The sequence below is a fragment of the Hyla sarda genome, chromosome 5 (assembly GCF_029499605.1).
Source record: "Hyla sarda isolate aHylSar1 chromosome 5, aHylSar1.hap1, whole genome shotgun sequence".
Classification (NCBI taxonomy): domain Eukaryota; kingdom Metazoa; phylum Chordata; class Amphibia; order Anura; family Hylidae; genus Hyla; species Hyla sarda.
Window position 1 is genome coordinate 48,694,750 of NC_079193.1, and position 25,094 is coordinate 48,719,843.

Here is a 25,094-nt window from a genome sequence, read left to right on the forward strand (position 1 = left end):
GAGGGTCAGACCACTGGGACCTCCACTAATAATGAAAAAGGTTGTGCGTCTCCCATCTGAATGAAGTGTTGACAACAAGTGTGCAGCGTTGCTCCATTTACTGTCTACAAAACAAAAAGGGACTCTGCACAGTGTTCTCATGACCTCTAGGGGTCCCAGAAGCTGGATATCATACACGTGTCACCTTTTTTATGCATATGGAATAAATGTTGGTGAGAAAACTTCTTCATAAAAAAAAAAAAATAAACTATTTTTTACAGGGGAAACCTGGACACCACTCAAAATCGCTGGGGGTCTCAGAAGTTAGACGCCCTTCCCCAGGAACTAAACATTTATCACCTGTTCTAGTGTTGGTGGAATAACCCATTTAAACAAACTGATGATTTTGACAGTAGAATCCAAAGCCAGACAGACAATACTTCTGCAGAAAAATATAGTATAATATGGCGGCCACAGAGGAGGTGTCAACCCTCTATTACACCCATGTACCCAAACTTTCAGTCGTCTGCCTAGCCCAAGTCATATGCCATTGCATTAATAGGCTGTCTTCCATTTCATGATGAGGACACGTCAGATTCTGAAAGCAAATAGCATCCATTGCCAACGCTCTGTCAGGGAGTTGCTTAAAAGCCCACGACCGACTAACGAGACCGAATTCGACAGATAATCAGCCTCAGACTTATTCATCATTCTTTTTCGAGGGCCATTATCTAAGCAGGCTTCTCATACGGGAATACGAGTGAAAATTCCACTTAAAATGAAATAATCCTTGACTGCTATTATTTCACTAACATAAATGATTAGTGTCCGCTGAAAGATAAGCTGATTAATAATGGATTGTGTGCACATTATCAGCCCTCTGTCTGCTCGGGAAACTTTTTCAAGTTAAAAAAAAAAAAGAAAAATTATTACCAGCAACTGAGATGCCACCGGGTCTAATCTAGGACTCCTCCTTTAGAGGAAATTCAGCTTCTGAGAGTCCAACTACTGGTGGATCGGCAACAGGCTAGTGCTGATCCACCAATTGGTAGTAGGTTATGAGTAAATATGCATATCTGTGCAGATTATGGTAATGAAGTAAATGTTGCCAATGGCTGTGCTGTGGGATTAGAGCCCTGGAGCCCTGCATCGGGATTGGGATCCACCAGGATCCAATAAAACAAAAATTTGCAGTCACAGAACATACAGTGGGTGCCGCAAAATCCTGCACAGTCCCGCAAACCTCTGAAGTGGCACAAGGGTGTGATAAAATCGCACAAGGGAATGATGAAATGGCATAAGGGGGTTATAAAATTGCACAAGAGGGTGATAAATGGCATGGCATGCTTTGTAAAAGCGGTGACAAAAATCCCAAGTGGGTGGGATAGGACAAACACATTGCGGGAACAAGCAGGAGTGAAACAGACACCTTGCGGGAGCAGGCGGTAATGGTCAGAAATCCAGCAGGAGCAATGTGGGAGTGGGATAAAGAAAACAGTCCTACACAGAGTCCTACTATGGATTATACCCTATGCATTAAAAGGGTCTGAGCTCAATTGTCCTCTACATGTTGATGAGGTTTATAAAACTCCATCCACATGTACTGAATCAAGCATTGCTGCAGACTGGAGGTGCTGTAAAGTGGCCGGACACATTACGCAGTTCTTGCACATCTAAATGTGACCAACTCTATTGGGAGCGGCATTTACAGTAAATGACAACTACAAAATGTTGGGTCACTTCATTATTTCCATTGTGAGTGCAAAAACCCTGTAAAATAAAACAATTAGTATTCACAATGTGGTTACGGTTCGGTGGTCCCAGAAACTCGCTGCCTTTTCTTGCACACCAATTAGAAGATTACAAGGCATTTGCACTATGCTACTTCTGCTACCTCATTTGCTTGGAGACTTTGGCACAGGTTTCACCCTGACAGTTAGGGGAATTCTGCATTGGAGAAAATGCCAGATCTGAGGCATATGGAATAATCCCTCTCCATGCATTTTAGATGCCTCTTTCTTGTTCACTCCTGAACATAAGGCATTTAGTATACAAACGGGCAGTGTGCGGGGCTGCCGGACATATGCCAGCATCCAGTTGTGGCATTACACAGTTAATCAATTGCTCCTTAAATCCAGGTTCAGAAATTCTACTCAGGACAATAATAAATAGGAATGGAGAAATCTGATGATACAAAGAAAATCTTATTATTCGCTCTAAATTGAAAAACTTGCAATTTTGTGCCCTCTGTAATACTTGGGGCCAGGGCTGGAAGCTTTGTATAAGCCTTTAATTAACAATACCAAGGGAGCCTCCCGCTTATAAAGGGTAATGTGGAGAAATATTAATGAGGGCAAGAGCATTAAGAATGGGGGCCAACAGTGCACCCCCAGGGTACAACACACTCCCCCAGACAGACAAACCATAAATATCCATCACTAATATCTATTTATCCAAATATATGTATGTACCAGCTTCCAAATCGCTGGAGATACTTTGATGAAGCTTGGTACACAGAGTTTGGAATATGATCTGGAAATATAAGGCAAGAAGCATCATTGTTGCTTTTCCTCTACCATTGGGTTTAGAATGTCGGGTACTCAGCCAGATATATAGATAGATGGTGCCCTGAGACAGAACAATATATGGGCTTCTTGCTATCAACAGCTCATCACAGACCACCCAATTCTCTACCAATTTACCAGTAATTGTGAATCATGACACTGATGCCCCTGAGGAATCCTTGTGGTGAAATATGTTGGGTGAGGCACTGTTGTATGTTTTATTACAAAGCAGGGCGTTCAATTGCTAAAAGTAGTGCGTACCTGCAGGCATACACATACCTTAAAGGGGTTATACAGAAATACAGAATTCATTTCTTACAACAGCATCACACCTGTCCTCACTTTGATAATATCTTCAATGGAACAAAGCTGCAATACCAAACACAACCTGAGAATAGGTGGGGTGCTGTTTCTTGAAGAAATCAGCTCTGATTTTCTGATCCCGGATAACCTTTTTGATGGAAACACATACACTGTACAGTAAATGTACTTATCTTGCAGCATCGGAGAAGTGGCCCTGTTTCTCTTACATGGACATACTGTTCCTTTTCTTGCCCTGTCTATACATGAATACACAGTGCTTAGAGGGTCTGCAGCATGAAGCACCCACGGTACATTGTGTTCTCCATCTACGCACACCAACACTGGCCGGCATTATGTTTAAGTCAACATATACAACATGATGTTCGGCTGTACATACACACCTGAAATAGCCGCGATTAATTAGAGATTTGGCGGCCTTTAAACCCACATCCTTCCATTGTCTCTAGTATAAAAGACAAATCACTGGATAGTGAGGAAGAAATATTAAATTACGTCTGCTGCCATAATGAATCAGGGCCCAGAAGGTGGTCGGGAGGACTCAGCGGGTTGTGATGAAATATTAAAGCCAGTGATTATTGATGAAAAATGAATTAGCCTTTTTGATTTCCGCAACCTTTAAATCATATCCACGGCTCTGGAGCTGATTATAACAGCACAGACACATTTGGCTCCTAAACATCCATTTAGAGATCTGCGTAACAAAAGGCTTTTAAGGTCATATCTCCATATGTGCGGGTGTGGATGAGCGCGACATAGGGAGGGGGAGGATAAAACATTTACATTTATACATCAGGGCATTAGATTTGGGAGGTCCAGGAGTAGACTTCTCAGCTTACTATATGACTGATGAGCCACAAGTCCTGCTTTGGTGTTTGGAAAAGATAGGTATGACTTTACCAAGAGTAATGACTTAGAATAGTGAAGCAACACAACTGCTCACTCGGCTATTAAGTACAATAGAAAAGCATCATGCAAGGGGTAGAGGCGTAAGTATCACAAAGATAAGGTAGAGACCTACAATGAGACTGTGAAGAATCCAAGTTAAAAGTGGTAAGACCCACCCCACTAAAGACACTATATTAGAGGATCTCGGCAGGAAAGGCCAATCATCTAATGGTGGCCTACGAACTAAGATGACGTTTGTAGAGGGAAGGATGAAGTACAGTGATCCCTCAACTTACAATGGCCTCAACATACAATAGTTTCAACATACAATGGTCTATTCTGGACCATTGTAAGTTGAAACCAGACTCAACATACAATGTACGGACAATCCAGATCTGTGAAACGTGTCAATGGCCGGAAGAACTGACCAATCAGAATGGGCATTTTACTGGTAAAACCCCTGTATTACTGTGCATGCACTGACTGGTGTCCGGTAGCACCCCCTACAGTAAAGGGAGGTATTAATCTGTACACTTTAACTGTCCCAGGGTTACCTGCTCCTTTGGACACCAGGTGAGGGCGACTCCATGTTACTTTTTTGGGACACTTTCTGAAGAAGCTCCTGTCCTCTACATAGACCAATGTTTCCCAAGCAGGGTGCCCCCAGCTGTTGCAAAACTACAACTATCAGCATGCCCGGACAGCCTTTGGCTGTCCGGGCATGCTTGGAGTTGTAGTTTTGCAACAGCTGGAGGCTCACTGCTTGGGAAACATTGACAGACAGTGATTACAGCTTCCAGCAGATCTTTCTTACTTTTATATGTAAGGATTTGCTTTATCTATATTAGTTATCTACTTATTTTTCTTTAATTCTCACTTTTTCCTATTTTTTTGGATGACATTTTGGTGCCTTTAGAACTAATTACCAGGTTTCCATAGAGTTCTGGTCTCAACATACAATGGTTTCAACATACAATGGTCGTCCCAGAACCAATTAATATTGTAAATTGAGGGACCGCTGTATGTTGAATATCAAACTGCCCGATTCTTCTCTTCCAGTGTAGCTGGGGGCAACCCGCTCTCTCTCCAGTCAGGACACGTTAATGATTAGCCAAACTGAGCTTCCATGTTTATAAAGGGTGAAAAGAGATAGTAGTCAGGTTACCATTCTCGCATATTTATGGCCAGCTTTACACAAGTACTGGGTACTAAATATAGAACGTCATATCAGTGCTATATGCATTCCCGTGATGTACAGTGCTCACTGGAACCTATATACTCTACAACTCACCGTGTCCCCCACAGGTAACAGCACATTTTTGTGGAAGATTCGTTTACAAGTTAAACCGTTGCATTGAATAATGAAGCGTCACTAGGACAGCCAATAACAATGTAAGAGAATGTTCAGATAATTGCGCAAAAAAAAAGCTCATTAATAACACGACTTTATTCTCTTCAGCATCAATACAATTCTAGTTTTCATTACATTCAACATAAAAAAAAAAAAAAAAAGGACACAGTGGTAAAATCCAGGGCAATGACTTTGAACGCAGTGTGAACACCCCCTCTGTTCTGACATTGTCCATCCTGTGCTTAATTTAATTAAACTTCTAATTGTTATCAAGCGTATAACATCCAATGCCGGAAAAATTAATTATGTTGATAACCTTCAAGGTGTAATGCCTCCTTTCTCTTTAAGCAAATTTAGGAGAGCGTGTAATATGCGCATGATAAGTGTCTCAGCTACTGCAGAAAGTCAACGTGACTGTGACTACAGTGTATAGGACAGGGAATACACGTGACTAGTGCCCAGCATGGCAGGGATTAAACAGTCATCAGCCTAAAAGAGGTGACAGGACTAAATGAATTGTCTGATGGGAGACACAGTGGCTCAGTTTTAGCCATGGGGTCTTGTTATTTAAAAGTCAAATGTTAGGATCGGTCGGTGTCTCAGCTCTAATTGCTCGATAAACCCAGATGAAGAACCCAGTAGAGATCTTTTTTCCCCTGGATCGGCGCTCAATGTAATCAGCTGGACTGCTTGACAAGCAGGGGAATGAAGCGCCCTACCATGTGCTTCTCCTGGCTATAGCTAACAATTGGAGTAGGTCTCAGTACTACAACCAAGACTAATCTTAACCTCAACCATGTCCGTTGAGTTAATTTAAAATGACCGTAATGCTCTAAGAAAGCACAAGACTACCAACGACTAATGATTTTAAAGGGGTTATCCGGCAGAGGGTTTTGCCTATTTTGGTATTGTGTAGTATATAAAGAATAGCCTGTACTCACCTCCAGCACTTCCCTGATGCCTCCAGTATCCTTCTCTGGTCCACGAAGCAATCCTCTTTCTGGACTGCAACATGACGCCTGGGACCTGGAAGCACCTTAGCTAAATGTGTCATACTGACGTTTAGCCAGTCACAGGCTTAGGTAAGACATCAATGCGGCCAGTGATTCGTTGAGCAGCGGTATCGGGCCTTGACCTTCCTGTAACGTTGCAGTTCAGGAAGAGGATCACACTGGTGGGGGAGGCGGTGCAGGAAATTGGAGGCACTGCGAGAGTGCTGGAGGGTGTAAGAGTTATATATATATATATACATACACACACTACACAATTGGCACAGTTCAAAGAAAAAACCCTCCCACCGGATAGCCCTTTTTGTCTTGAATTAAGTCGTCTGTGTTCAAAAATTTGGGCTGATATTCAGAACATTGGCCATTTAGGGCACATGAATGCTCATGCCAAGCTGAACTTCCAGGTGTAGGAGGTGACCAGGAGACACAGATGCCAGCTGAAAGGTGTATGGGTACTGTTAAGTGTATGGCTACCTTAAAGGACATAGAGCTGACCTGGGTTTAGTCCTGCCCGCCCAAGTCCAACAGCAGGTGTTTGGGTTGTTTTAGACTATTTGCTATGTCAATGTGGTCCTGTTAAAGCTTTTAAGTCATTTATATAAAACCAGCCCTTTGGGTATAATTTCCCCTCATGGGATATTTTCCTCTAGGACAGCACCGCGGGCAATTTCAATCATGTAACTTACTAAAGGGGTACTCCACTGCCACAGCATTCGGAAGATTTAGTTCCGAACGCTGGGTGTGGGCTGCGGGGTTGTGACATCATGGCCACGCCCCCTCAATGCAAGTCTATGGGAGGGGGCGTACGCCCCCTCCCATAGACTTGCACTGAGGGGGCTTGGCCGTGACGTCACGACCCCGCAGCCAACATCCAGTGTTCGTAACTAAATGTTCTGAACGCTGGGGCAGTGGAGTACCCCTTTAAAGGTGATTAGTCTTGAGATATTTAAGCTATCGTTTCCCCTTTACAATGGGTTATATTTCCATTTCCATTGGATAGAAGGGATTATGTTTTCTATGATTGTAAATAGAAAAGGATGTGAACACCTGCCATGTTGCTCCAGGCCAATATCTGGATTTCATTACCAGCCGGTAAGAAGACTAGTAGTATATACGGGCACACGATGAGGACTGTCACGGACAATGCTTTGTAATAATCTGTCCAACTAATATCAATTAAAGGAAGTGGGTAACCGAGAGAGGCTCCTTTAATCCCCTCTTATCTATCAGAGTTTGGAACGAGTTGAATTTCTTTTCTTCTCTGTTAACTTCCAGGAAGAGCATTTGCTTTGAGTTAAGCATGACGATTTCACTTCTGGTAAGACGTGCAGCAGAGAGTGTTTCATCAACACGCAAGACTCTGCTATTCCACATTTCCTGGAGGGAAAATCAGTATTTGTTGCAGACCATGACTGACTGTTGTTTCCCTTTCATATGCCAACCTCATCTGAAGCATTATTATTTTCTACGCTCTGCTACACATTGAAAACACAAGTTCCATATTTTCATAGTATGGTAAGTGAAATCCGAGTGAAAACACACATCCACTGCTGCAAGACAATGGGCCGCAGTAATAGGATGCGGGAGAGATAGGCGCCTATGTCTTCATGTATTGATGGAAGTGTTACCAAACTAGTTATTACAGGCATCATAACAAGGACACACATGGAGGAATTATTCTGTGCCAATTCTGCATAATCTGCAGATGTTACTACAAATTACAGAGGATGTCGCCCCTATACACAGAAGAGGAAATATCTGCACTAAATGTCAGTGCAATGTCTGTCACAGAATGTAGCCCAGAACAATTCTATTTCCATGCAGTTTATTTCTGCTTCATATAGATAGCACTGTCAAAATCCCATCGACATGTACTATAGGGTACCGTATATACTCGAGTATAAGCCGACCCGAATATAAGCCGAGGCCCCTAATTTCACCCCAAAAACCCAGGAAAAGTTATTGACTCGACTAAAAGCCTAGGGTGGGAAATACATCATTCAGATTCATCATCCAGACCCCCCCCCCTCCCCGTCGTCACCACCTCCGTCGTCACCACCCCCGTTGTCATCACCCCCCCCCCTTCTTCATCACTGCCTGTCAATCCCTTCATCAGTGGTCTTCAACCTGCGGACCTCCAGATGTTGCAAAACTACAACTCCCAGCATGCTGGGAGTTGTAGTTTTGAAACATCAGCGCACAGACGTCCCTGTGCATCGTCGTCAAGGCAAAGTCACAAGTCCGGGGCCAGGCCCGGAGCGGAGAAGAGGGCCTCCCGGTGAAAATGGACAGCCTGGAACGACTAACCCTCCCCACCGGACGGTCCCTGCAGCATAGATGGCCCGGACCAGCTCACCCTAACTTCCCACCGAGGGGAGGTGAGTAGAAAACTAAAGGGGGTCTGGATAATGACGAAGGCCGCAGTGGTCTTTAACCTGTGGACCTCCAGATGTTTCAAAACTACAGTCCGGGCATGCTGGGAGTTGTAATTTTGCAACATCTGGAGGTCCGCAGGTTGAAGACTACTGAGAAGGTGGAGAGTTCACTCGAGTATAAGCCGAGGGGGGGCGTTTTCAGCACGAAAAAACGTGCTGAAAAACTCGGCTTATACTCGAGTATATACGATAATCTAATGCGAATTTGAGTTGAGGTTCCCTTACCACAATCTACAGCAAACCTGTAGGCTTTACATAAAGAAACATACACTACTAGACATTACATCGACTCTTGCTACATATTCTAGATGAGAAAAGGGTTACCTGGAGGTCCTGTCAACCTGAATTCAGGCCTGTGTTATACCTTTGACTAACCACCTGTAAACGTGTACCATATAGTACCAAAATGATACAGTGTAAAGGAATATTACCTAAATAACAATGTCCAATCTATAAACTGGGACATGTATTACAATCCAATCCAATAGCATAGCCAGTGGTTTGGGCACTAAGAGATGGATTGTGAATGCAAGCTTTAGATGCCCCATTTGGTACAGATAAGTAGTGCCCCCTGTGCAACTGGACACACTTTCATTTACATAAAACTAAACCTATATAGATCTTATACTCTAAAGTGTAAATATAACAAAATCCGGAAAATAATATCTATGTATACAGAGCACTGGGTGCATTGCGGCACCAATATAGGGTGCATTCACACCACGTTTTATCTCTCTGGCAGCTAGAAGCAGAATTGCAAAACTGCGTTCTGGCGAACCTCACTTATTTCAATGAGCCAACCGGAGTCTGCTAGTGGACTCCAGATGGGTCATTTTCCAACCTTATCGGGTTTTTGGCCTGGAGTGAAAACAGCAGCAGACCATAGTTTTCAGCCTGGGCAACCAAAATCACATATGGTCAGAAAATGGCCCGTCCAGAGTTATTAGTTGAAATGAAATTCTTATTGAAATGAAGTGGGTATATCTGAAGGAAGGAGCCTAAAATTTTTTAGAATGACAATCTCTTGCCCACTGATAAACTGATCACTTGTCATTCCACATTTGGGACCCCCACTGATCAGCTGTAATCGAGGGGAACTAGGCAGCAAATGTTCAATTTCCTTGTCGTATCACCGCAGGGGAAATTCGAAATTACACGCTTCCCATTGAAACCAATGGACTGTCCAATGTAATACACGGACCTGCTGGGTTCTCTAGACCGAGACACATTCCTTGAAGATGCTCTGGCTTATAGATCAGGGAATAGAGGAATCCACTCAGCATTCGATAACCGGGTATTTGACTAAAGGTTTGCCAAACCAGGAACTATACTGCAATTAGTACTGAGCATTAATGGACTTCGGTCTGAATGTACAATTTTCCAAGCCATAAGCCATGAGAAGCAGTTGCCTTCTAAAATGAAATGACAGTGGGGGAGATTTACCAAAACCTGTCCAGAGGAAAGTTGCTCAGTTACCCATAGCAACCAACTTTTCCTCTGGACAGGTTTTGATAAATCTCCCCCACTATGCATTAAGTTCTATATTCATGTAAACATAAAAGCTTTTACTTGCGAACCACTTTAGCTTCATCTTACCCTGATTTGAACTGGTTAAAAAAAAAAAAAAAAAAAAACACCCACATTCAGACAGAATATAAGGCAGATGGCTGCTGAATGATTGAGGAGGGTGATCATGGGATTCCTGCAGAGTAGACAGCGATCTTTTCAAGGCCGAAAGTAAAATGGAGAAGTCACATCATAGAAATGTGGTACCCAGCGCATTGGAATAAATGCCAATAAATGTATTGTGTCTCTGAAGAAGTGTTCTTCAACATGTGGCTTCCCCCTGCTGTTACAAAACAACAATTCCCATCATACCCTGACACACTGCCCTATGTTGCTGTATGGGCAACCCCAATTTTGTCCTGATGCCAATATACAGCCATGTCTCCAAGATAGATGATAAAGCAGTGAAGTTTGACTGTCTTGCCAATTCTAGATCCCTTATGGGGACCATTGCATTGGAAACCAATAAGCCTACGGGGTCTTTGGAACAGTGCTCCCCAACTGTAGTAACACTACAACTACCATTATGATGAGAGTTGTAGTGTTGACAGATTGGAGGAACACTTTGGAGTGTCAACAAACTGTGTTTTAAGCAGATGTAACATTGATGTAATTCTATCCTAATGGAGGTGCCAAAGCTACAAGTCAGCAAATTCAAACCAATAAGATGCTATGTTTCTTATTAGGAAATGGCCATTGGTTCAGGAATGTAATAGTCAGACATTACCAAAGCAAACAACTAACTGGCGCCTTTAGGATATGGGGAAACGGGGTAGAAAATGTTCTCGCTAAATTCCCTTACAGAAATCATCTTGTTCCATGGTAAAAATGAAGCGAAATTGGCACGTGTTAGTCGTGAAAATATTAACTTAATGGTATTTTACCCACCAATTCTGTGGAAGAAAGGAAATTTCCATTCTTTTGGCAGAATTCGAATCTGTCTCAGAAATTTCCACAGGGAAATTACTCTGTGTAAGTCGCAGAAATCCCATTAAAGTCAATAATAGTTTGATTTAAGGTGGAATTAACGCGTAATGTAAGACAGATTCTGCCAATTTTTTTTATTTTTTTTTTAAGTGTGAACTGGCCCTTAAAGTGGTTGTATCATATGGAATAGTGTTTCTCAACCAGTGTGCCGTTCTGTGCCATGCTGGGAAATGTAGTTCTGCAACAGATCGAGGCACACAGGATGGAAAACCCCGATCTAGAGCACACCTTTCCATGTATTCTATTATGGCACATGGATGTCAAAGAGAATGGTATTTAATTTGGAAGTCAGAGCGGGGAGCAGGAGGCGAGCAGTGGATGCCTATTCACCCTAACAGCCACATGGAATACTACATTTTCCCTGTAGTTGGCGCTGCAGGTGAAATAAGCTGTGACAATCCACTGACAGCTCTCATATTAAAAGGATTGTCTGTGATAGACGGTATAAAAACACCAGTCAGTCTTATTACAATCCTAAATTCCAATTAAATCTGGAGATATGAAAGATGACCTGAAATAACACTGATACGTGCTTTCCCTGCAACGGGCGACCCCTGACCCGATCATCTGTGCCTCCCCTACATTCAGTGTATACAACAGCTATTGTGTTTAGCAGGTAGAGTTATTACAGAACAAGGATCTAATGACAGATGCTCCAGTAACTAATTTTTCATTAAAAAAAGGTGAATTAAAACAATTTAAGCAAACAAACAAACAAAAGCATAAAGTGATTTACTAGCCTGGTCTGTCTTTCCTTTTTTTCTAGAAAATCTACACTTGACATGTGTGAATAGCACTTACACTATGAAGAAAATACACCGTTCACCAGAGGTCTTCTGTCTAAAGTGATCATTCTCCCAACAGAGGTAAAATGCATACAGAAAAAACATATGATTATGGTATTTATGTGTCCATTAAAGCATCCACAGAAAGCGACGTGCGGGTTGCTGACCAATTGCGGGCTTTTTAGATTTTCTGTAGCTTTGCGCCAATGTTATGCCAATCAAATCTGTGTAGGACAATGCAGTCTGGGAGTGCGAAGATAGAACAGTATCGAGGCTGCACAAGGTGTATTTTTGTATGAGATAATAGGTTGTGTCAATAAGAAGACATATTCATGAAAAGCACAAGTTGGGCCACTATAAGTTTCATATTGACAACTATAAACTTCTAGATGTGCTTTGCCTGAATGCAATAACACAGGTAAAGATGGCGGCTGGAAAACCACTTTAAAGGATTACTCCGCTACCCAGCGTCCGGAACTCAATGTTCCAAACACTGGGTGCAGGCTCCCGTGTCCACGTCCGCCCCCTCATGATGTCACGCCCCGCCCCCTCAATGAAAGCCAATGGGAAGGGGGCGCGATGGCCGTCATGCCCCCTCCTATAGACTTGCATTGAGGGGGCAGGGCGTGATATCACGAGGGGGCGGACGTGGACACAGAAGCCTGCACCCAGCGTTCAGAATATTGAGTTCCGGACGCTGAGGAGTGGAGTAACCCTTTAAAGGGTACTTCTAATGGTGCTACCGGCGGCAGGATATACCCAAAATATCAGGGTAAATGTACACGGAAGCGGCACTCAAATTCAAATTCGAGTATTTATTCCCACATCCAGCAAGTGCAAGGTTTCAAGCTTGAGAAAGATCCAAAATATAAAACAAAACGTTGCACTGACTTGCCGGATGTGTAAATAAATGCACAAATTATATTTACGTAAAACGGAGTGCCGCTTCCAAAAAAATGGTGCCGCTTCTGATTCCGTGACTTACTTGCAGACTTACGCAATCTGAAGGAGGAGTCGTCGGACGTCCTATAGACTTGAACGGAAACTCTGTCTCCAAATGGCAATAGTTGGGCAGGTAAGTCACAGAATCAGAAGGGGACCCATTTTTTTCGGACATATCCTGCTGCCAGGAACATCATAAAGTAGTACCTTAATAATAACACTGCTTTATTTATATACACAGCGTTGTACGCTCAATTTCAAATTGGTTCCCTATACCTGTTGGGGCTCAAAATCTAAATTCACCTATCAGTATGTTTTTGAAGTGTGAAAGGAAACCGGAGTACCCAGGGGAGACCCATACCAACTCACTGCAGATGATGTCCTGATGGTGGATTTGAACCCCGAACCCCAGTGCTTACCACTGAGCCACCATACTGCCCCTTTTAGGCATTACAGGGGTACAAATGTATTTTTTTTTTTTTAAATCAAAGTTGAACAGATTTGTAAATTTCTTCTATTTAAAAATATTAACCCAATGTTTCCCAACCAGGGTGCCTCCAGTTTTTGCAAAACTACAACTCCCAGCATGCCCGGACAGCCTTTGGCTGTCCGGGCATGCTGGGAATTGTAGTTTTGCAACAGCTGGAGGCATCCTGGTTAAGAAACACTGTCTTAACCCTTCCAGTACTTATCAGCTGCTGTATGCTACAGAGGAAGTTCTTCTCTTTTTTAATTTCTTTTCTGTCTGACCCCAGTGCTCTCTGCCGACACCTCTGTCCCAGGAACTGTCCAGAGCAGGAGAGGTTTGCTATGGGGATTTGCTCCTGCTCTTAACAGTTCCTGAGACAGACAGAGGTGTCAGCAGAGAGCACTGTGGTCAGACAGAAAATAAATGTAAAAAGAAAAGAACTTCCTCTGGAGTATACAACAGCTGATAAGTACTGGAATGGTTAAGATTTTTAAATAGAATTTCTTTACAAATCTGTTTAACGTTCTGGCACCAGTTGATTTAAAAAAAAAAAAAATAATAATAATAATAAAAAAAAAAAATAATAATAATAAGTTTTTCACAATAATAATAATCATAGTTTTTCACCGGAGTACCCCTTTAAGGCTGGATATCAACAAAAGGGATTCTTATAATATAATAGAATGGGAAATGTTCATGGGTTAATGAATATGTGGTTGCTTTAATAATCTTGGCCCCATTATATGAGTGTTTGCCTCTATTAAGCACATCAAAAGGAAGTAGAAGAAGAATAAGCCCCACAACACAAAGATGTATCGGGATATTTCACATTTGAGGGAGGAAACTGTCAGACTCCAGTCTAATCTACCCTTTCAGGATGAAGTTAGAGCTTTGAAAAGTTGTCTTTTAGGTCAACCCCAGGGCTCGATTTAACATTTTGCAAGTTTCCAATTAAACATAGCTAAGAGCAAACAAATTGCAGAGGTTTTCTATTATACTGTAGTTCAGACCATGTTTTTGCAAGACAGTTTCCCCCCAAATGCCCCGTATAAAATTTGGCATCTAGTTGGTGAAACTTAAGTCAAACTGGAAGATCACAAAGCAGGAATCTGACAAGGCTCCAAATTAGGTCAGTAAGAAAGTCGACAATCACAGAAAGGAAAGGGTACTGGTAAAGATCACCAAATTGGGGCTGGTGTATGAACATATTCAGGCAGTTTCTTTGTAGGAAAAAATCTACTTAAAGAGTACCACTCATCGAAAGTTGTTTTTAAATATATTTTATAGTTTAATATATGTAGATTAACTTTGTAATTGGATTCTATTAAAAAAAAAAAAAAAAAAAAAGTTTCCTTTCATGTGTATTTTCCTTTCGAAAGTTTGGCCACTAGGGGTCTCCCTAGGAGCCCCTGTCTGCCAGCTTTTTCAGTGATTCCTGACACACGCCGGGCTGGCTGTTGATTCCGAAATCGCATACTAAGCGCAGCATACAGGAAGAAGGGCGGAAGCTGGCCCTGACAGAAATCAGATGACTTCGCGCCTGCCAGGCCACGCCCACTTCCTCCCCTCGTACACAGCTCCAAACTGAGCTATCGAAGATAGAGGAAAAAAAGGTATTTACAGTTTTTTTTTTTTTAACTAGAAATAATCACAGGATAGAGATAGTTAGAGTTAGATACAGATGGGGAGAGGGATTAGGTAATGTTTAGTTGATGACAGGTACTCTTTAAATATCAAAGGGCCAAGGACAGAAATCAATAGAGAATTGTACAGCCCAACAAGGCAACACGCACTGAAATGCCATTACTACGTGCGCGAGCGGGTGGCTATAATTGCTGATAATTTTATCTCTGATGGGATTTAAAAAGAAATAAAAAGAACCAAAATCCTTTTATATGCACTCACGAGACATGGAAAAGGCCATTAAAGGGAATGGATCATCATAAAGTAACATTATGTAAATCAGTTATTTTTTTTTTTTTGCTCTAACATTTTCTTTACTATCTTTTTTTTATAATATTCTAAAATATTCTAGTTTTCCACACTGGAGGAGGACAGTAGGAGGACTTTACTGACTTTACTCTCAGATTTACTGTGTAGATGGGGACATCTCTATTGTACTGATCGAGGACTATATAAGGCAGGACAGTAAAGGCAGCTATACATGTAAGATAACTAGAGATGAGCGAACTTACAGTAAATACGATTCGTCACGAACTTCTCGGCTCGGCAGTTGATGACTTTTCCTGCATAAATTAGTTCAGCTTTCAGGTGCTCCCGTGGGCTGGAAAAGGTGGATACAGTCCTAGGAGACTCTTTCCTAGGACTGTATCCACCTTTTCCAGCCCACCGGAGCACCGGAAAGCTGAACCAATTTATGCAGGAAAAGTCAGCAACCGCCGAGCCGAGAAGTTCGTGACGAATCGAATTTACTGTAAGTTCGCTCATCTCTAAAGATAACTATTGGACTACCAGCTATCGCTTTTAACCCCCCCTTGGCCAAGCGTGCCATGTGTTCTGAATAGGCTTAACCCAACCAAGAATAAAAGGATTGGGCTGCCCAGATGAAATCCAACATACTTGAATCTTCTCTTCCCCAACATCTTCGATCAGGGATAGAGTCATGACACCCCATACATATTAGATCAGTATTCCCCAACCAGGGTGCCTCCAGCTGTTGCAAAACTACAACTCCCAGCATGCCCGGACAGCCTTCGGCTGTCCGGGCATGCTGGGAGTTGTAGTTTTGCAAAAGCTGGAGGCAACCTGGTTGGGAAACACTGTATTAGATGGTTGGCCTTTACTGCTATCTAAACCATGAGTCTTCAGGACAGTCCTCCTGCCCTGCTGAACTTAAAGGGGTACTCCGGTGGAAAACATTATCATTATTATTATTTTTTTTAATTAACTGGTGCCAGAAAGTTAAACACATTTGTAAATAACTTCTATTCAAAAATTGTAATCCTTCCAGTACTTATCAGCTGCTGTATAATACAGAGGAAGTTTTTTTCCTTTTGAATTTCTTTTCTGTCTATCTACGATGCTCTCTGCTGACACCTCTGTCCATGTCAGGAACCGTCCAGTGCAGGAGAGGTTTGCTATGGGAAATTGTTTCTTCTCTGGACAGTTCCTGACATGGACAGAGATGTCAGCAGAGAGCACTGTGGACAGACAGAAAAGAAATTCAAAAAGAAAAGAACTTCCTCTGTATTACAAAGCAGCTGATAAGTACTGGAAGGATTAAGATTTTTAAACAGAAGTAATTTACAAATCTGTTTAACTTTCTGGCACCAGTTGATTTATAAAAAAAAAAAAAAAAAGTTTTCCACCGGAGTACCCCCTTAATCGATTTCCTTCTGAACCCAAACACTGACTTGTGGTTCAGGCAGCATGAAAGTGATAAAAGGTTCCCCTTAAAAGGATTATGCCGGTTATGTGAAACTCATCTCCTATCCACATGATAGGGCAAACGTGTTTTATCGTAGAGGTGTCCCACCGCTGGGGCTCCCTTAGATCTCCAGAACCGTGCCGGTCTCTTAAGTCGGAGCAGTCAGTACCCACCTTCCGAGACGAACTAGTCTTGGGAGTGATGGCCCGCTTGGCCAATCATGGGCTAAGGCGGGACATTGCTGCGGCCAGTAATTGGCAGAGTTTTACATAACCAGGAACCCCTTTAACACTAGACACACACAGATATGGCTCACTATGCCTTTATCTATTTCTGGAGACTGCTTTAGTATTAAACACTTCTTTGACAACTACCTCTCTGTATAGCTTCTGTAAAGCACAGACCCCCCCCCCCCCCACTCCCTCTTCTACCCTATCTATAAACATCTTACAGCAAAGAAGTGTGGTTTTCTAGTATGGTCGAGAAGACTTGGTTCCGTTGGAAGGCTCGAACGGAGAGGTAATAACGGGTTTTCCTAAGGGCGCATACCGCTACGGTAGGTTAAAACCGTGGACATCAATAGCAAAATAAAAAAACTGCTTTAATGGCATAGACGACGCGTTTCAAGAGCAAAGCTCTATCAAGTCAATGAAATGACTTGATAAAGAGCTGCGCTCTCGAAACGCGTCGTCTACGTCATTGAAGCCGATTATTTTTCTCTTGATGTCCGCAGTTTTAACCTACCGTAGCGGTGTGCGCCCTTAGGAAAACCTGTTTTTACCTCTCCGTTCGAGCCTTCCAACAGAACCAAGTCTTCTCTGCAAACTCCGTGCATCTACGGAACGGGGTCCTGTCTGCCACACAACTACTCCTGTTAATGCGCAAAAAGTTGTTGAGCTCTGAGCCCAACACGTCCAGGTATGTGGGCATTTTACAAAGTGGAAACTGTTGTCTTGCCCTTGGTAACGGCACAAGGATAGCGTCACCACTGTCTGTTTTTTTTCTTTCCATATAAACCTGCTTTCTAATATGGTCGCCATCTTTAATAAAGTAAATAAAAAAAAACTTCACTACTTAAAAAAAAAAAAAAAATCCCAAATCCCAAAAATCTCTCCTAAAATTTAACAGGGCAGACTACTGACAACGGACGGCAATACTTTTCATATATAAAATACTTTATTTTAGCGTCATTAAAAATGATATCTAAGAGTTGCCTAGGTACAAAACATAGATTGCACTTTCCATATATCAGACTATCAGACATTGATGACAAACAATCCACAGTTAAAATGTTTAGACATTAAGAATTCATGGTAAAGGAGGTATTGATTCCAGTCTGGTGCCTACCTGTCTACAGGTGGAGGCTTCGCACTCCTCGGTTTCTTTACTTGAGCATACAATGCTTCCATTTGCTTGCTATCTCTCGGACTTTGGGGTCGGCTGTTCAGATTCAGAGTACCACTGCTGTTTGCAACTGTGTCATAATGGCCCGTGTTGGCATAAGTGGGATCTTCACCGTAACTCTTAGAGTATTCTTGGATCTCGGCATAGTCCTTTTCTCTGGCTTGTCTTTCTCGAAGCTCACGGGTCTTTGCCTGAATTCTGCAGAGACAGAACAAAAATACTGGAAATTGGTTGATACAAGTTAAACATTCTAACTCCTTGTAGAAGTTATTTATGGTAGAATTTAAACATAGGACCCCAGTGCTGTAAGGCAATAGTGCTAACCACTGAGCCACCATGCTACGTGGTTCAATGTATTGGACTTTATTACCCGCCTGCATCATTGAAATATTAAAGGGGTACTCCGGTGGGAAACATTTATTTATTTATTTATTTTAAATCAACCGATGCCAGAAAATTACTTCTATTTAAAAATCTTAATCCTTCCAGTACTTATACGCTGCTATATAATACAGAGGAAGTTCTTTTCTTTTTTATTTGCTTTTCTGTCTGACCACAGTGCTCTCTGCTGACAGGTTTGCTATGGGGATTTGCTCCTACTCTGGACAGTTCCTGTCATGGGCAGAGGTGTCAGCAGAGAGCACTGTGGTCAGACTGAAAAGAAATTCAAAGAGAAAGGAACTTCCTCTGTATTTACAGCAGCTGATAAGTACTGGAAGAATTAAGATTCTTAAATAGAAGTAAGTTACAAACCTGTTTTCTGGCACCAGTTGATTAAAAAAAAAAAAAAAAAAAAAAAAGTTTTCCAGCGGAGTACCCCTTTAAAGTTAAAGCTTAAAGTTTTAAACTTTTCTCAAATCTTAGGGATTTTTAAGAAACTTATTTTTATTTCTAAACTTTAGATTAGTCATGCAGTAAAACATGTTTGCTTTCTGGTAATACACTCTATAATAAATAGATGTTATATTTGTGACGCTCAGCATGGTGACAATTGTGATAATACCTAATGTTAAACATATGTTGCTGCTAAATTATGTATGACTTAAATACATACTTAGCTAATTTAGATTTTTTGTTACAAAAAATGTGTCAATAAAAATTATTTGGACAGTATTGGACTTTATTCACATCTTTCTGTCTCTGTTGTTAGTATACATTAGGACAGTGTTTCCCAACCAGGATGCCTCCAGCTGTTGCAAAATTACAACTCCCAGCATGCCTGGACAGCCTTTAGCTGTCCGGGCATGCTGGGGGTTGTAGTTTTGCAACAGCTGGAGGCACCCTGGTTGGGAAACACTGCATTAGGATAAAGGTATGCCGACATATACCTATGTACACCCATTCACATAAACGGACCAAACAGACAATGGCCCACCACATACCAGTGACAGAACTGACACAAGAATAGGGCCTTACTCGGGACTTCAGTTGGTGCAAAGACCCCCCTATTTATATTTATTTATATATATATATATATATATATATATATATTTTTTTTTTTATTTTTTATTTTTATTTTTTTAATGGGGCCTCAATGGGAAAAAAAAAAAAAAAAACATACTCACTTACCTTACGGCTTCCCCTGTGACATATTCCAATCCCCCGCTGAACACTCTGGTTGCTACTTCCAAGGTTGTGCCTCAGTCAGTGATCGGCTGAGCGGCCATCACTGCAGAGATGAATCTGTCTCAGAAGTAGGGGCATTCAGCGGGCGACCAGAAGACGTCACGGGGAGAGCCCTGAGGGAGCGAGACAGGGGAGTATGTTTTTCTTTTTAAACTTTTTTTTTTTTCAAGCAACTGGTACCAGAAAGTTAAACAGACTTGTAAATTACTTCTATTAAAAAATCTTAATCCTTCCAGTACTTATCAGCTGCTGTATGCTCCACAGGAAGTTCTTTCCTTTTTGAAATTTCCTTTCTGTCTGACCACAGTGCTCTCTACTGACACCTCTGTCCATTTTAGGAACTGTCCAGAGTAGGAGCAAATCCCCATAGCAAACCTCTGCTGCTCTGGTCAGTTCCTGACATGAACAGGGGTGTCAGCAGAGAGCACTGTGGTCTGACAGAAAGGAAATTCAAAAAGAAAATAACTTCCTGAGGAGAATACAGCAACTGATAAGTACTGGAAGGATTAAGATTTATTTTTAATAGAAGTAATTTACAAATCTGCTTAACTTTCTGTCATCAGTTGATTTAAAAAAAAATGTTTTTCCAGTGGAGTACCCCTTTAATTGCAAACCAGCTAAATATTTAAAAAAATCTAGCATCCAGACTACTCCCTAAAGCGTATAATTTAAATCTGTAATCCTAGCAAAGAGAAAGAGAGAGGAATAACTTCAAAAAAATCAGGCAAAACTGGGTCTTTAGAATTCAACAAATGAACTACGTGTGTATGGTGTAATAGAAGTGCCCAAAGAATAATTAAGCAGTCATTCTGGAGAGGGAGCTGATTCCTGTACAGTATGTATGGAAGTCTTGAATGATGAACTGTCCCCTGAAGTGGACTATGTGGAGCAGGCTGACATTTTCCCATCATGTATTTGCGACTAAAGAAATGAGCGAGGTTGCTTCCACTCTTGCTAAGCCGCCATTCCAGATACACCACTTACTGTAAGCTATGCATTTTAAATGCACAAATATGCCTTCAAAAGAAAGTTGAGAAATGTCAAGCCTGACGGATAGTGATTACACAATATACACAGGTGCCAGTCTGATGGACCATTACAGTGTGCTGCAGGGCTGCTGCCTCTCCAGAAAGCCCTGACAATTAGGCGAGCTGCTGAGGAAGCAGGGCTCACATATTCAGGGCAGACGATATTTTGACAGCCTTCTCTCTGCACGTCCACATCTCACTGCACATTTCAATTCACCGCAAACCTATAAGGCAACATTTACAGTCCATAGGTGGGGGGAGGGGGGGGGGGGGGCGGTGATAGCTAAAGAAAGGATCAAAACCAAATGAAATAAGAACCAAAAAGCTAAAAAATATTCATATACATTAAGCCAGTGTTCCCCAACCAGGGTGCCTACAGCTGTGGCCAAACTACAATTCCCAGCATGCCCAGACAGCCAAAGGCTGTCTGGGCATGCTGGGAATTGTAGTTTGGCCACAGTTGGAGGCACCCTGGTTGGGAAAAACTGCATTAAGTTAAATTGTGGTGACAGGAGTAATATATATATATATATATATATATATATATATATATATATATATATATACACACACACACACACACACACACAACTAGCTGAGTACCCGCCGTTGCCCAGTTTTTCCTTCCTAATCCTTGTTGGGGAGGAAAATCAACAAAGGAGGAAGCTTTTGACTTCATATCCCATCCTCATATATTGTTGTCATATCCCAACCCCATATCCCATACTCATATCCCATCCTCATATATTGTTGTCATATCCCGACCTCCTATCACATCCTCAATTATTGTCATAGCTCGACCTCATAGCCAGACCTCATGTCCTCATATCCCATCCTTATGTCCCATCCTCATGTCCCGACCTCATGTGGGACTGATTTGTGATGAAGATATTGTAAGCAGAAAATAGAAGGGGACGTGGCTTTGTGGGACTGGGCGTGATTTGCAAGCCAGACCGATGCACAAAAAAGGTAGAGAATAAAAGGGGTGGGGCTTAAACCATGTCTTTGTGAGATGGGGTGTGGCTTACAAGTCGGACTGACACATTCCCCAGGGGATGCAGAGTGGAGCTTGTGGAGTAAGGTACTGGAAAGTCCCATATACTTGCATGGGACTTGAAACAAAAAAACATCTTTTATATAAGGGTTAATTTAACTATCATATCTTTTTATTTGACATATAAGTAATATGTGTACCAGGTATTGAAATATCTCCAGCCGTACGGACGTTATGTGGGAACATACCTTTCCCATTGATTTGCATGGGACTTTAAATAAAAAAAAACCCGACCCTCACAAATGGGGGTAGTTAAGGGTTAAATTAACTATCCTATATTTTAAATGAACATATAAGTAACATATGACCAAGTATTATCGAAATATCTCCAGCTATTTGGAAGTTATGCAGTAACATATATTTCCCATAGACTTGTATGGGACTTTGAACAAAAACCCCGATCCTGGCAAATAGGGGTAAGTAAGGGTTAAATTACCTATCCTATGTTAGTTGGTGACATATAAGTAACATGTGGCCAAGTTTCATGTTAATATCTTTAGTCGTTTGGACGTGATGCTGGAATATTTATACACACACACATTGAGTTTTATATACCGCTATATAGATAGATAACAAAGACATGAATTATGGGGTTATTGTTACAACCTTCCCACGTTAAAGAGAGTACCTATCAATTTTATTTTTTTAATATTTTATAGCTTGTTCTTTATAGAGAAACTTTGTGATCGCATATTATTTAAAAAAAATTATTCCTTCTATGTCTATTTTGAATCTGTGTCCACTAGGGGTCTCCCTAGGAGTCCATGGTTTAGTGATTTCGGACTCACGCCGGCCTGGTGTTGAGTCCGAAATCGCAGACTCAGCGCAGCTCCCCGACAGGCGATAGTGAGTGCTGTGCGCGTATCATTGCAAGGCACGGCAGCTCTGTCTTCCAACGTTCCTCCTCTCTGTATGGTACGTGCAAAGTCAAACAGAAGACTCAGAAGCTGCCGTCCCTCCCCTGCACTTAGCCTGTATGTGCGCTCCCGAGAGGGAGAGTCGCTTACAGGAAGAAGGGCGGAAGCAAGCCCCGGCCAGGCATCAGATGATGTTGCACCTGCCGGGCCCCGCCCACTTCCTTCGCTCGTACACAGTTCCAAACTGAGCTACCGAAGATGGAATAAAAAAAATAAAAATAAAAAAAATAAAAAAAAAGGTATTTATAGGGGGTATTGAATTAAAAAAAGGTCAGGGATAGAGTTAGTTAGAGTCAGGGACAGATGGGGAGGGGATTTAGGGAAAGTGTAGTTGATGATAGGTTCTCTTTAAGCTTAGTTGGAAGGTCCAGACTGGATTTTGTTCACTACTATTGAAAGTTCAGCATCATAGAGGGGAATTCATCAATTGTTCTCTAGTATGTGTACTGTTTTAGAGCAGAAAAATCATGTTTGATGTTACCTTTCTGCGCCAAATTCATCAAAAGTCACATGCCGCTTGATGAATTTACCGGCTCTTAGGCCCTCACTTTATGAGAAAAGTCAGAATCAGAGCCCACTGCATCAAAATAGTGTTAACTCCACTGCAAATGTTCACTTTCAAATATGATCAAAAACAAAAGTCTCACAGAAGTCACATGGGAAGTTAATAAATAATAAATAAGGTTACTAATAAAAAGGTTCTAAACATCATGATTAATTCCCCTCATAATGTGTAAACTCTTTAGGAGACAGACTTCCAGTGCAGCAAGACGTCACATGACTCCCAACTTCGGTTTAGACTGCCTGTTACTAAGGGTTTACGCACACTGGAGAAATTTAGTGACGAATTACTATGTTGAACTTCCTTAGTGGATCTGCAATCTTTTGCATGAATCATTTGGCCCATGTAGTCTGCCCAATAATCTGAATACTATGAATAGTCCCTGGCCCCATCTTATATGAAGGATAGCCTTATGCTTATCCCATGTATGTTTAAACTCCTTCACTGTATTTGCAGTGACCACTTCTGCAGGAAGGCTATTCCATGCATCCACTACTCTCTCAGTAAGGTAATACTTCCTAATGATGTCAGGTAAAGGAGGATAGGCAGCTAGTTGTCTACTGCCTGATTCTTTCATGTCCTGCCCAGAGGAGTCTGGTAGTGTCTTATTGATGAAAACATATGCAAGCATGGCCGAGCTGAACATACACATGTATGGGGAAGAGAGATTGCTGTAGGATGAATGTCAAGGCCCTCGTGGACATAGTTGTTGGCTATATTAACTTCTAAACTTTGGGAAGCTGTAATAGGACATTCAAACTTCTATAGGGTCATGCTGTATCTTATGATACATTCAACCACAACCTAACAGAAAACAAATCATAGTATGCTCCCTCAGATGCCACAATGGTATTGTACGCCATTGAATCATAATACAAGATACACCATGGATTCTGTACAGCTCCATAATACTGAGCTGTATGAAGATTCTGTATACTGTCATACCACTACCTTTACATGTCTGGGCTATGTTCATGAAGCGGTAGGATGTCCATACTATAGTAGACAACCCTGCTGTTGGTGAGGGGTCCTACTTATCAGTGGTGTAAACTACATGAGCTCCTCATCTCTACAGATACCACAGATGTTAAAGGGGTACTCCACTCCTAGACATCTTATAATAATAATATATGGATGAATATGCGTCCTTAGTTTGCGAAATTCACATATTTGCTATGTTCATTCACTTTTTTCGTATGGTCCGCATGCGCGATTATATAGTGAAGAGGTGGGCAACTTTTCTATTGGTTGCTAGGGATGTTGCTAACCTCTGACAACTGTATTTTCATCCTTCTCATTGGCCCACAAGCTAAAAGAAGGGAGGGATCAATGTCCCCCGGAAGTGCCGATATTTGCATATACAAAATATTCGTGCTCCACACGGACTGACACAGCAAATAATATTGAAGCCTTCTTTGGACCACAATCTGGAAGCAGGGAGGGATGATCACTTTTTATTATACAGTACACATCATTGTTGTGATGTGTACTGAGAAGAAAAAAACGAATATTCGTCATTACGTATATATAGCGCTATATTCTAAATATTTCCAATATTCACGCTCAACACTACTTGTGACGTCATGCCACGCCCCCTCAATGCCGTCACGCCCCCTCCCATAGACTTGCATTGAGGGGGCATGGCGTGATGTCCTGAGGGTCGTGGTCGTGACGTCCCAACCCCCGCCGTCCGCACCCAGCGTTCAGAACAAAATGTTTCTAATGACTTTGGCTCATGAACAATAACTAATAAATACAAACAAGTAATAAAGCGTCACCGATAAAGATTCAAAATGTTTTTTTTTTTTGGGAAAAGGTCTT

The 25,094-nt window shown here is 41.8% G+C and overlaps 1 protein-coding gene and 1 long non-coding RNA gene across 13 annotated transcripts in view; one reads left to right on the forward strand and one right to left on the reverse strand.

Annotated features, from left to right (window-relative positions):
• Positions 1-25,094, reverse strand: part of PARD3 (par-3 family cell polarity regulator) — a 613,817-nt gene that overhangs the window by 133,613 nt on the left and 455,110 nt on the right. For all 12 annotated transcript variants that reach the window (XM_056519476.1, XM_056519478.1, XM_056519469.1 and 9 more), the window contains one exon: positions 18,030-18,284. In XM_056519476.1, the coding sequence (XP_056375451.1) occupies positions 18,030-18,284 (255 nt within the window). The remainder of the gene's footprint in view (positions 1-18,029; positions 18,285-25,094) is intronic.
• LOC130273149 (uncharacterized) overlaps positions 1-25,094 on the forward strand; it is a 49,509-nt gene that overhangs the window by 8,372 nt on the left and 16,043 nt on the right. The window contains exon 2 of the long non-coding RNA XR_008843893.1: positions 11,865-11,964. This is a non-coding gene — a long non-coding RNA (uncharacterized LOC130273149). The remainder of the gene's footprint in view (positions 1-11,864; positions 11,965-25,094) is intronic.